Source organism: Canis aureus, chromosome 2, assembly GCF_053574225.1.
Source record: "Canis aureus isolate CA01 chromosome 2, VMU_Caureus_v.1.0, whole genome shotgun sequence".
Classification (NCBI taxonomy): domain Eukaryota; kingdom Metazoa; phylum Chordata; class Mammalia; order Carnivora; family Canidae; genus Canis; species Canis aureus.
In genome coordinates, this window is record NC_135612.1 from 28,896,389 (window position 1) to 28,909,330 (window position 12,942).

Sequence of the window (12,942 nt, forward strand, 5' to 3'; positions counted from 1 at the left end):
TCCTCACAAATAACTTGTAGGGTTAATTTTGTCGTTTCCCATATTTTATATACAAGGTCAAGGTAACAGAGAGGTAAAATTAATCTGACCACAGTCACACAGCTATTAAGTTTAAGAGTCAGAATCCAAAGTCAGGAGTCTTAGCTTCAGAACCCATCTTAGACCATTCCCCTTTCAAAGCCATTCTTATTTGAGGCTTCCTTCCTCTTCCTTTTGCCTTAGTGATTTTGGCCCCATGTCAACATCTGGTATTAGCTATCCTTTGGGAGGTATCTGGCATTGGTATAAATATTTTTATGTCTTAGAGATGGATAGAAATGAGCAAGTCCTTAGAAATTGGCAATAAATTAACTAGTTCCCCCTGGACATCTAGTCTTCTTGTAAACAGAAGATTCTATATTATTTATTTTTCATTCAAAGCTGTTTGTACTGTTTAGTAGTTATAATAGTAGACCTTCCCTATTTGTTCATCTTTCCCCTTTATACTCAGATTCTCATATACTGCCTAATGTTCTGCAACAAAAATATCACTATAAACATAATTAATGGTCTATTTGTTGGATTTCTTTTGTTCTTGAAATACCTTATTTTTTGAATATGCTTAATCTTCTAATGTGAGAAAACTGACATAAGCTTAAAATTTATGTTTAGAGAATTGATGTTTCATTCCTATCAACTGCAAAATTTCATTTTTATTAGTACATGCTGCCTTAGACACACAGTTAAGCTGTACGTCATCTTCCATTTGATGTCAAATGATACCAAAAGTTACCTAGTAAGCAATCACTGGTTATAGTGCAAAAATAATCAAAGATTTAGTCAATAACTCATGAAGTTTGATGTACTAGTATTGATAAACTAATTAAACAGGTCTGCCTGTGTTCTTCCAGCCTACTGGGGCTCTGCTATGATTAGCTTTACAGCAAGGAGTGTTGTAACATTGAATGAAGGTAACTGATCAGAGAATGGTGTAGTCACGGAGCTTTAAGTACTCCCATTTCTGGTCACAGAATGGTTTCAAGGAAACTAGGCTTTCTCTGCACACCTGCAGCCAGTCGGTGCATAGGCCTCTTGTGGTCAATATTGATTGATTCTTATAACAGAACTAGAACAAATTTGGTGTTTTGCAACCTTCTGTGATTTAATATTGTTATGCTTTTTGCTATAACAGTCACAAAAATCCTTCTCCAATAGTGAGTAATTATAGCAATGCCTGCTAGCTCAGCTGTGGATCTGAATGTTTCAGTATTGCCAATATAAACCCCTGGATATATTCTGGAGTTCATAATTCAGCTTTAAAAGTTGGCTGTACAGTTACTTGGTAAATAAAGGTGTTGCTGAGAAATAAATCACAGGAGGATGAGGGGATGGGTGCATTCTAACCCATTTTCTTTGGAAACTTTTCAGAGAACGGTAGCCTGGATCTGAATGTAATTAGTAAGGAGAAAGAATACTTTAAATGGTTAATTAAAAAAAAAAACAAAAACCACAAGTTAAAGACTGGAGGCAATCCTTGTAATACCCATCATTTCTTCATATGTTGATGTTTTTTAGGCATCTATTTGGTGAATTATAACTATTGGTAAAGTAGATTCCTGATGTTGCAATTTAATGGAAAATGTCTTATTACATTTTTTTAGTGTACCATTGGGCTGTGATGTTTTTGTTCAGCTAATTATTGAAATCTTACTATATATGCCAGGCATGTGATTAGTCCTGAGCATAGACAGATGACTAAGGAATGGTTCCTGTATTTAAGTAACCTCTTGTTGATTCTAAGGTGAATTTGAGAAATATCTTAACTTAAAAATGCATCTGTGTATTGATTTGATTTATTGAAAATGCTATAAATCAGTCAGCTAGCAAATGTTAATTGCTTTTTGGCACTGTTATAATCCTAAGAACTTAAAAATTTGGTTGTGGAGAAAGCTGTCTATATCTCAATTAGATACATGTTTCTTGAACTGTAATGAAAAACTTTATATTTCCATTTAAATATAATCTAAAACATTGGGTAGATTTTGGATCATATGGTTGCCGTCTTACATAGTAGTATCCATAGTTTTGGAACCTGCGTGTATTCTTGTGTAAGATTGCTTGTTCTGAGTGAACATTGAAAGGGTTTGTGGACTTTCAGTGGCCTTAGTGGGTTGATATCATCTGTAGTTATGTGATCACTTGGGTGAAACAGCTGTTGATTGATTGGCACTCAGAGGTATGTTTTTTGTTTTTTTTTGTTTTTTTAAGAGTGTGTTTGTTCCTGATAGGCTAATGTTCCAAAGTAAGGGACTGTCACAGATTGGTTGACTGGCAGTTTGTTCATTTAGCTTGGGCTTTTTGTTGACATTTTGAAGAGGTTTAAAACAGTTTCAGTGGCTGCATCTTATCAGTGATATAGAAAAAGCTGTCTTTATAGAAATATATAAACTTAGACATATTTTCGGTTTGAGATTTTTTTTTTTATAATGAAACAGTTTAAAATACTTTTATAATCAGAGAAAATACTATTCTGCTGTAGAGGAGATCTGGAAGAGGAGATTCACCCCAAAGTAAAAATGTCTTTATTGTTTTATCTGAACACAAAATTAACATTCATTGTAAAAAAATTAAATAATAAAGATGTAAAGAGTGAGAGTGACGGTCGCTGGATAATATTACCACTCAAGTATAGTCACTCTTAACATTTTAATAAATAGATTTCTTAACTTATGCTTAGGTTTGAATCTGGTTCTTCATTTAATAGATGTGCTTTCTTGGTCAAGTTACTAAACCTTGTTGTGTTTCAGTTTCTTCATGTGTAAAATAGGAGTAATAATACCTGCTCATTGAATTGTTCATTTAAAATGAATTAATTGCACATAGTTAGTACTATATATGTGTATTTTTTATTAATATAGAAGTGAGATCATATAATACATACTGTTTTGTACCTTTAAACATTTTACAAAGACATTTTTAATGTCAAGTACAGATTTACTTAAATCTATTTAGGGACTGCCTAGTATAGTGTTATATGGGTGTCCTGTAATTTATTTTACTATTCATCTTTGATGGACATTTTATTGTTTAATTTTTGCTTTTTTTAAAAAATATTTTATTTATTTATTCATGAGAGACACACACAGAGGGAGAGAGAGAGGCAGAGACACAGGCAGAGGGAGAAGCAGGCTCCATGCAGGGAGCCTGACGAAGGACTGGATCCCCGGTCTCCAGGATCAGGCCCTGGGCTGAAGGTGGCACTAAACCGCTGAGCCACCCGGGCTGCCCTCATTTTTGCTTTTTGAAGATATGATTATCAGAACTTGGGGGATTGAGACAAAAAATGCAAGTTATATTTGGGCACTGACTATTCCTCTTTGACTGGAAAGGAATTTTGGGACAGATTCTAGACTGCATTGGGTACTGAGTTTTAATATTTTAAGAGTTTTTAAAAAATATTTTATTTTATTTACTCATGAGAGATAGAGTGAGAGCGAGAGCGAGAGCGAGAGAGAGAGAGAGAGAGGCAGAGACACAGGCAGAGGGAGAAGCAGGCTCCATGCAGGGAGCCTGACGTGGGACTCAATCCGGGGTCTCCAGGATCACGCTGTGGGCTGCAGGCTGCGCTAAACCGCTGCGCCACCGAGGCTGCCCTAATATTTTAAGTTTTAATTTTAAGACTTAATTGATCCATTCACTATGAAAGAGTATTTGGAAATAAATGTTTTGTTAACTTTCACTTATAACCCTGTCCATACAGTGTAGAAGAATGGATTGGTATCAACTTAACATGGTATATTTAGCTATTTAAATAAATATTAATGCAGATATAGAAAGTATGCTCATTAAGTTTTCACTTGTACTTATAAAATTGTAAAGAATATCAAAATAGATTGAAATACAAGTTAAAATCTAAAATTATCCTAAGAGGGTGCCATGCTATATTGAATTTAAGATGTTGACAGTTTTTATAGATAAATGTTAGATCTTGCCTTTTTTTTAAAAGAAAAAAACCTCACCAGAACATTTACTCAAGTATGGTTTGAGTAAATGGTTACATTTAGAAAAGATGTATTGTTATGTTTAAGAATTAGTTGTATCAGTGGAAGCCCCTCACATGGAACATGGCCTTAAACTTGTTTGTTCTCCTTAAACTTCATTTGTAGTTTGAAGTACTACACTGAAAGTATATAGACAAATTGGAATAAGTTCAGAAAGAACAAACAGGATAGTGAAGTAACTCAAAACTATGCTGTTAGGGTACATTGTTGGCTTAATTGGTAGAGCATGTGACTCTTGATTTTGGGGTTGTAAGTTCAAACCCACATTGGGCCTATAGCTTACTTAAGAAAAACGAGACAAAACTACACTGTGTCAAAGGAAATTGGTGTATGAGGGAAGGGAAGGGAAGGAAGGCCATGGCAGTTATCCTTATAGAAGTTCAGTTTTGATTAGTATGGCATAAAGTATGGCCTGGTTAGTACTCTCTTTCCTTTCCAGAATCAATTCCTCCTATTTCCAGCTATTTCCCCTAGTTCCTGTGCTCTTTGAACATCCGTAAACTTTTAGATCTGCTGAGACATACACAATCAGGCGCTGGTATCTAAAGATACTGAGAAGGAAAAAAAAAATATAAAAAAATATAAAGAGGGATCCCTGGGTGGCGCAGCGGTTTGGCGCCTGCCTTTGGCCCAGGGCGTGATCCCGGAGACCCGGGATCGAATCCCACATCGGGCTCCTGGTGCATGGAGCCTGCTTCTCCCTCTGCCTATGTCTCTGCCTCTCTCTCTCTCTCTCTCTCTGTGACTATCATAAATAAATAAAAAAAAAATAAAAAAAAAAAATAAAGATACTGAGAAGGAAGAGGCTATGAGCAGTGAGAAGGAAGCAGTTGATGAATTTCAACTGAAATTCTAATTTTTATTTAATTTTTCTGTTCATAATTCTAGTATAGATTTAGCGATTAAATTGCCATTTATAACCATTTTTAGAAGACGCTTCCAATCTTGTAGAATTTTTATTACATTAAATTGGTATTATTGTAATATCTTATTCTTACTGAGCTAAAAATATCATGTAATATATATTGGAATGTAATATTACCATACAATCAGAGTTGGGACTCCAGCACCTTTTGATTGATAAGGAAATTTTTTGATTGATAAAGAAATTAAATTCAAATACTATATAGTTAGTGAACAGAACCCAAATTATTTCTAGTATTTGTATCCCTCATTTTGAAAGTATTTTTACAATTCAGTTATATTTTAATATTCTTGTTTGAGTTTTGCTCAGGGATTTTTTTATTTTCTTCAGGAGGTAGTGTTACCAGACCACTGGTTCTGAACTCAGGTTCACCTGCTTCCCTGCTTGAAAATCAATAGAGAGACAGTGATGGTTGGAAAGGAAAAGTTGCTTTATTCAGGAAGCTGGCAGCCTGGGACTGTGGTGGACGTATATCCCAAAGACTGTCTTTCCTGTCCAGACAAAGCCAGAAGGTTTTAAAGGGGGAAGATGTGGGACATTGCGGGCTGGAGGTGGGCTGGCTACCTGCAGGGGAAGGTGGTGCCCAGGTGGATAATCATGGACATGACCTTGAACAAATTTGATGGCATCAGCAGCAATTGTATACCAGTGTGGGCAGGACTCCTCTCCTGGGGAAGTCTGGTCCTTCCCTCCTCAAGGCCGGTGGTCTGCAGATCTGAAGGAATAAATAGGTTAGTTTATCTACAAAGGGACTTACTTAAGTCGGCAAGCAAGGAGTGCATAAGCTTGAAACAAGTTAGCCCTTAAGACCTGTTGGAGTTACTACAGAACACCTTGATAGGATGTTGCTATTATAGATCAGATTATTAAAATGCTTATTTTACAAGCTTTTTCTGTTGCCATTCATTATCCTACAATATGTTATCTTTATATTACAATATAAGCTATTCAGTTATTTACTTTAGGAAAGTTGAGAATGGATTTGGCATTCAAACCATTCAATTTTTAATTTTCACTCTGGCTAGGATTAAATTATTATTATTATTTTTTAACAGATCAAGAAGTTAGTATATGTTTACCTGGTCCGGTATGCTGAAGAACAGCAGGATCTGGCACTCTTGTCCATAAGCACTTTTCAGCGAGCTCTGAAGGTAAATAATAGAGTGAACCAGCAAATAGCTACCGAGGTTTGTGGAGAGTTGAAGGTGTGTTACTTAAAGAAGTAGAGTAATAATCTAAATGACACAGTAGTGTTTTGAAAAGAGTTGAAAGGTCTCTCACTTTGCCTATTCAGTGTCCTTAGAAAATAATATATATAACTAATTAAACCTTTCCCTGTGTTTCATTTTCTGTATGTTCCTTTATGTCCTATTTAATCATTATCGTGCATCAAAGAACTCTTCATCATTATACCAACTAGTTGTTGAAAGTGTATAATGAAGGGACATGACTTTAAAGATAAAGTTTATAACCTGTAGCATTTTATGATTGTGAAACTCAAAAAACCCATTACTAAAACATGTTTAGTAATGAATGATCAACTAGAATTATAACCGTTACTTTTTTTGTTCAAACATTATTCAGGGAAATAAAGATTTACTTAACTCTTTTTACTTACCCATTTTCCATATACTGATTCTTTAAATTAAGTAGCTTTTTCCTATTATTATATTGTACCCTGTGCATACCAATTAATTTTGTCATAAAAATATCTTTGAAATATTGAACTTGAAATCTTGATGAATATTTTTATACTGTTTTTAGGATCCAAATCAACTAATCCGTGCAAGTGCTTTGAGAGTTCTGTCAAGTATTAGAGTACCAATTATTGTACCCATTATGATGCTTGCTATTAAGGAGGCTTCTGCTGATTTATCACCATATGTTAGGAAGAATGCAGCCCATGCAATACAGAAATTGTACAGGTAGGTGCTCTGTTAATAATACCAATGATCTCTAATGGTATGTGGAATGTTACAGCCTATGGAGGCTTATTTTATTAGTTCTTACTGTCAGTCTGTCCTCATACTAAGTAAACCCAGTGACAGTTTTTCTCCCCACAAACATTCTTTAGACATCTTTAACTTTATTTTGGTTATAGAGACCCTATGCTGGTTTTTACTTGTAAGCCTTTTAGGGCCTGTGATAATTTACAGATGTTATAACTTAAAAATGAATGGAATTTGAATTCTCATTTATATAGTATATCTCTCATGTACACATACACGTATTTTACTAGAAAATGAAGATTTTTTTCCTGTTTATTGTATGGTAGAATCTTAAGTGTATTAGTCTCTGAACTTTGTTCTTTTTAAATTTATATTTAATTCTTTTATTTTTTAAAAATTAATTTTTAAAAAAAATTTAATATATTAGTTAATTAACATTATTTTCAGAGGTGGAGGTCAGTGATTCATCAGTTTTATGATACTCGGTGCTCATTACATCAAGTGCCCTCCTTAATGTCCATCACCTAGTTACCCCATTCCTTCCCCTCCTCCTGTCTAGCAACCCTCAGTTTGTTCCCTATGATTGAGTCTCTTATGGTTTGTCTCCCTCTCTGATTTCGTCATTTTATTTTTTCCTCTCTCCCCTATAATCCTGTTTTGTTTTTTAAGTTCCACATGAGTGAGATCATATGATAATTGTCTTTCTCTGATTAACTTATTTTGCTTAGCATAATACCCTCTGGTTCCATCTACATTGTTGCAAATGACAAGATTTCTTTCTTTCTTCCTTTCTTTCTTTTTTTCTTTTCTTTTCTTTTCTTTTCTTTGCTTTTCTTTGCTTTTCTTTCTTTTCTTTCTTTTTTCTTCTTTTTTTGATAGCTGAGTTGTATTCTGTGTGTGTCTGTGTGGGGGGTATACTACATCTTGTTTATTCATTCATGTATTGATGGACATCTGGGCTCTTTCCATAGTTTAGCTATGGTGGACATTGCTGCTATAAACATTGGGGTGCAGGTGCTTCTTCAGATCGCTACATTTGTATCTTTGGAGTAAATACTTATCAACTCACTTTGTTCTCCTTTCTTCCAATCTTGGCCCTGATGTTCCCTCCCTTGTCGTCTTTTATAGAGCTATTTTAATGAATTTTAAAATACAGCACCATACCATATTTGTATAATATTTATTAAAATATCCTACAGTGGCTTAATCCTTATGGAAACCCTAAATAAAAAGCCTAAATAAAAGCCTAGATAAAAAGCCTAAATAAAATAATTATCTATAATAATTTAGTGTTATTTTCTGTTACCATTGATTCCACAAGCTTTTATCAAGATCATTTTGTGTTTTGGTGTTGGATCGTATGTGTAAGATGTATGAAAATGGTAGAGGATGTATTATCATATATTCGAGGAAAAAAATCAAACCAATGCCAAATAATTAAAGGCAAGTTAAATAAGATACTAGCATATGCGTTTCTATAAATATAAGGTGTTCCCTCTTTTTCCCAATTGAAAAAGACAGTAAAATACAGGTGTGCTATTCCCAGCCATTCTTGTTCATAGTTGTAATACTTACGTACCTATTTGCCTGTCTCTCTGTCCACCCACTTGTCTATCATTCTCACTGTGCACTGGCACGCTGGATGGCGGCTGGCACCCAGGGCTGTCCTGTGGCAGAGAGGAAAGCACACTGTCTTCTCTGTGGTGCCAGCTTTGCCATTCTTGCCATGTGAGTTGCCAGCAAGTCCCTTGGCCTCCCTGGGCCTCGGTTCCCTTATCTGGGAAGTGAGGGAGATGGTGATGTTCCTTCTAGCCCTTAGGCTCACTGAGGTGAGATACATCAGTAACTTTTCTGAAATCCTTAGGAAGATAATTACAGAAAACTCTTCAGAATAAACGATAATGAAAGGTTAAAAACAATCTATAAATATAGAAATGCATACTAACCATGACTGATAGGATGTGGCTGAAAGATTATTGTGTAGGGCTTCATAATGTAAAGATATAATGAAGGAAGTGGGATTAGTTAGGAAAAGACTGCTGGGAGAAGGGAGACTGTAGCTAGAATTTGAAAGAATTAAAAAGTTTGTTCAGATAATTATAATGGTCAGCAATAAACTTATATAAGTGTGTAAAAAGTACATTTTCTTAAGTTAATTGTCAGATATGCTTTTCACTCACTATCTTTTTTTGCTGTATACTTGCAGAATAAGATCCAAGCTCGCTGTGACAGATTAAAAGTCCATCACTGGGCCCCACTTTACCTCTCCAGCCCCAGTCCTTACTCTCCTTGCCTGGAATTTATAATCTAGTAGCTCAGTACTGCCTCTTAGTCCTCTACAAAAAAAATTTTTTTTAAGATTTTATTTATTTATTCATGAGAGAGAGAGAGAGAGAGAGAGAGAGAGGCAGACATAGGCAGAGGGAGAAGCAGGCTCCCCACACGGGGCCCAAAGTGGGACTTAATCCCAAACCCCGGGATCACGCCCCAAGCCGAAGGCAGACACTGAGCTATCCAGGTGTCCTTACATAAAATGTTTTTAACTTAGGACTGTCTGTTTAGTGTTAACCTAGAAAAAAATCTCTTTTCTTCACTTAAAGCTGAATTGTTAAATTCATCTGAGATGTCACTTCCTCTGAGAAGTTCTCCATAATCCTTCTGCCTCCACTGGTGCTTTTTTTATTCTTGTCCTCTCTTACACATATTTCTACTATAGGGTATGATTGTGTTTGGGATTTCATTAGACTGTCTTATTTGTCTTTGTATTCTTAAGCTTCACAGTAAATGGACAGTAGTTGAATTCCATTTTACGAAGAAATTATATTGTTACCAATATTTCAGTGCTTAGAGCTGCTAATAGGATGCATTTCTTAATTCTGTATATGTAAGCCTTTGCTTATATTGTTTTGGTTTTAGATGGCAGGTTTTGTAATGCGTGTCTCTATTACTGAACTGAAATGATACCAGATTTTTACTTGGGAATTCTCTTTATTTGTTTTTGACCATTATGTATCCATAGTAAAAAAACATTGCTGTCCTATTACTTTTTTTCCTTAGTTAAAAACAGAATTCATCATTTATCTACTTGTAATTACTTTTTAAAGATTTTTCCAACTATTTTTTAGAAGTGAAGTTGATATTTAAATACTTCTTTAATGGTATTAGTGTCTGGGTTAAATTAATATGAACTTTGAAGGGAAAGATAGGACACATTTGGGAGTAAAGCGTCCCATTTTATTTCAGAATTGTTTTTTTTTTTTTTAATTTTTATTTATTTATGATAGTCACACAGAGAGAGGGAGAGAGAGGCAGAGACACAGGCAGAGGGAGAAGCAGGCTCCATGTACCGGGAGCCCGACGTGGGATTCAATCCTGGGTCTCCAGGATCATGCCCTGGGCCAAAGGCAGGCGCCAAACCGCTGCGCCACTCAGGGCTCCCTGTTTCTTTTTATCTTTATGTAATTCTTGCTCTCCCTCTCCCCTAAAAAGTTTTCTTAATATTCTTGAAATGATTTACTTCATTTAAAATTAGAATTAAAGGGAAAAAACTTAATGTATGTCCTTTTCTTTTTATGTTTTAGCCTTGATCCAGAGCAGAAGGAAATGTTAATTGAAGTAATTGAAAAACTTCTAAAAGATAAAAGCACAGTAAGTGATAACCTCTTTGTGTCAAAATAAAATTGTGTTTTCTTTGCATAGTATTTTGCTGTTGTATATGTGGTATAATTATTCTTACTGACTTTGAAGTGGTATAAGTATTAATGGAGTTCATTAAATCTTTGAATAAAAATATGTTTATAAAGAGAAGTATTGTATTTAGAATTTTAGACTTACATATTTCTTCATTGGAGTCTGAAGAAGAACAAGTTGGGAAAAAAATCTGTGGCTAAATTGTTAACTACTTTGAGTGCAAAGTTTTTATTTCAAGCAACGATTTCTTAGGATTTTTATTTATTTATTTTTTAAAAATATTTTATTTATTTATTCATGAGAGACACAGAGAGAGAGGCGGAGACATAGGCAGAGGGAGAAGCAGGCTCCATGCAAGGGGGCTGGATGTGGGACTTGATCCTGAGACTCCAGGGCCACACCCTGAGCCAAAGGCAGACACTCAACCACTGATCTGCCCAGGCGTCCCTCTTAGGATTTTTAAAGGCTGAATCACTTGGGAACAAATAACTGTTTTTAAAATAAAGTATTAGAAATTATTAAAGAGATTAAAAACTTAGAGGAGTATGTTTTGGTATTATAAATGTGTTTTTAAAAAATATTCTAAAACACTTTTATCTGTAGGACTTTTATTCTGGTAAGAGTGATCATACTGGTTGTATGAGTCATCTTTTGTGAATGTACTTATCTCCTCCTCCCTTCCCCCCTCCCATTCTTTTTGTATAGTGATAATGAAGTCTAGGAGTAGTGATGACACAAGGGGTCTGTGATCAGACGTCTGGAGGATCTGGTATAATGGTATCTCTGATAGAGGCTTCTGTACCCCCATTATGGCTCACACTCTTGAGGAAAAGGATACCTACCCATCTTAGGGTGCTGTCCCCACATATCAGATATCAGCATGTGTGTTGCTCAGTAGCAGCTCCCCAACAGACTAGCCACTAGGTTCATATAACTATTGTTGTATGGTTTAGTATATGGTTTATTTTGAGGAATGTTCAGTGTGCACTTGAGAAGTATGTGTATTCTCCTCTAGGTAGGTGGAGTGCTCTATAGATATGTTAGGTCTAATTGGTTTATAGTGTTGTTCAGGTCTTCTGTTTTTTTGTTGATCCTTTTCATTCTGGTTCTGTCCATTATATAAAGTGCAGTATTGAAGTCTCCTATTATTGTAGGGTAGTCTGTATCTCCTCTTCATTTCTGTCACTGTTTAATATATTTAGGAGTTCTTTTGTTTGGTGTATATATAATTGTTTTTTAATTTTCCTTTTGTCATAAATGTCTATCTCTAATAACACCTTTGTTTTAAAGTCTATTTTGTCTGATATAAGTACAGCTATTTTGCCTTCTTATGGTTGCTGTTTACATGATGTATCTTTTTCTTTGCTTTTACTCTCAACTTGTTGGTAATTTTGAATCTAATATGTGTCTCCTGTAAATAACATATAGTTGGATTTTTTAATTCACTATGACAACATGTGCCTTTTGATTAAATTGTTTAATCCATTTACATTTAGTATTATTGATTGAATTTATAGCTGTTTACTTGTTTTTCTGTTTCATGTCTTTTTTGTTCCTCATTTCTTCTTCATTGCTTTCTTTTTGAATGAAGTGAATAAATTCTGTTGAACATTTTACTTCCTTTAATGAGTTTTTCAATATATACTCGCCCTCCCACTATTTACTTAGAAAATGTTATATTACACATGAAATTATGGTTGAAGATTTCATTCCTAAGCCATCTGGCAAATTTAGTCTGTCAAATAGCAGAAATCTTCATTGCATTTCTTCTATAGTATTTGATGTAATATAGGAAGTAAGTAAACATAGATTTGGCTAATAAATGAAGACAGAAAAAAAAAATTTGCTTTCTTTTTGTCTTCTGCATGGCATACTTGTTATCTGCTTCTAGGACCCAGATGTGGAATCAGTATTATTGGTATTATGGTTAACTTGATTTTAGTAATAATACAAAAACATTTAGTTTCTTTGATGTGCAAGACATTTGCCAAGGACTGTGGAGAATAAAATAAGATCTATAAGAAACAGATCCTTTATTTTAATGTAGTTTACCATGATTTCTGTTACATTATAGACTAACAAATTTGTTGCATGGCCCAGGAATGAAATCTGCATTTATAGTGTGTGCATGTCTTCCCAAACAAGATATGTCATAGGTGAAAATTGTAGTGTTTGGAATTAGAATTGGGTTTGTGTCTGAACTTCTCCCCCTTGGTAGCTATATATTAAGCCTTCCTAAGTTTCAGTTCCCAAATATGTATGGCTTGTAATTTCTAATGATAAAGTGTTATTTGTGTTTAAAGAGCTGTTGTATTATAAAACCCTTGTCATAGTGCCG

The 12,942-nt window shown here is 34.7% G+C and overlaps 1 protein-coding gene across 7 annotated transcripts in view; it reads left to right on the top strand.

Annotated features, from left to right (window-relative positions):
* Positions 1-12,942, top strand: part of AP3B1 (adaptor related protein complex 3 subunit beta 1) — a 265,282-nt gene that overhangs the window by 59,792 nt on the left and 192,548 nt on the right. For all 7 annotated transcript variants that reach the window (XR_013362344.1, XM_077867315.1, XM_077867294.1 and 4 more), the window contains 3 exons: positions 6,021-6,116; positions 6,730-6,890; positions 10,496-10,562. Coding sequence is in view for 6 of the 7 variants with exons in the window: in XM_077867315.1 (XP_077723441.1) it covers positions 6,021-6,116; positions 6,730-6,890; positions 10,496-10,562 (324 nt within the window). In the remaining variant the exon portion in view is untranslated. The remainder of the gene's footprint in view (positions 1-6,020; positions 6,117-6,729; positions 6,891-10,495; positions 10,563-12,942) is intronic.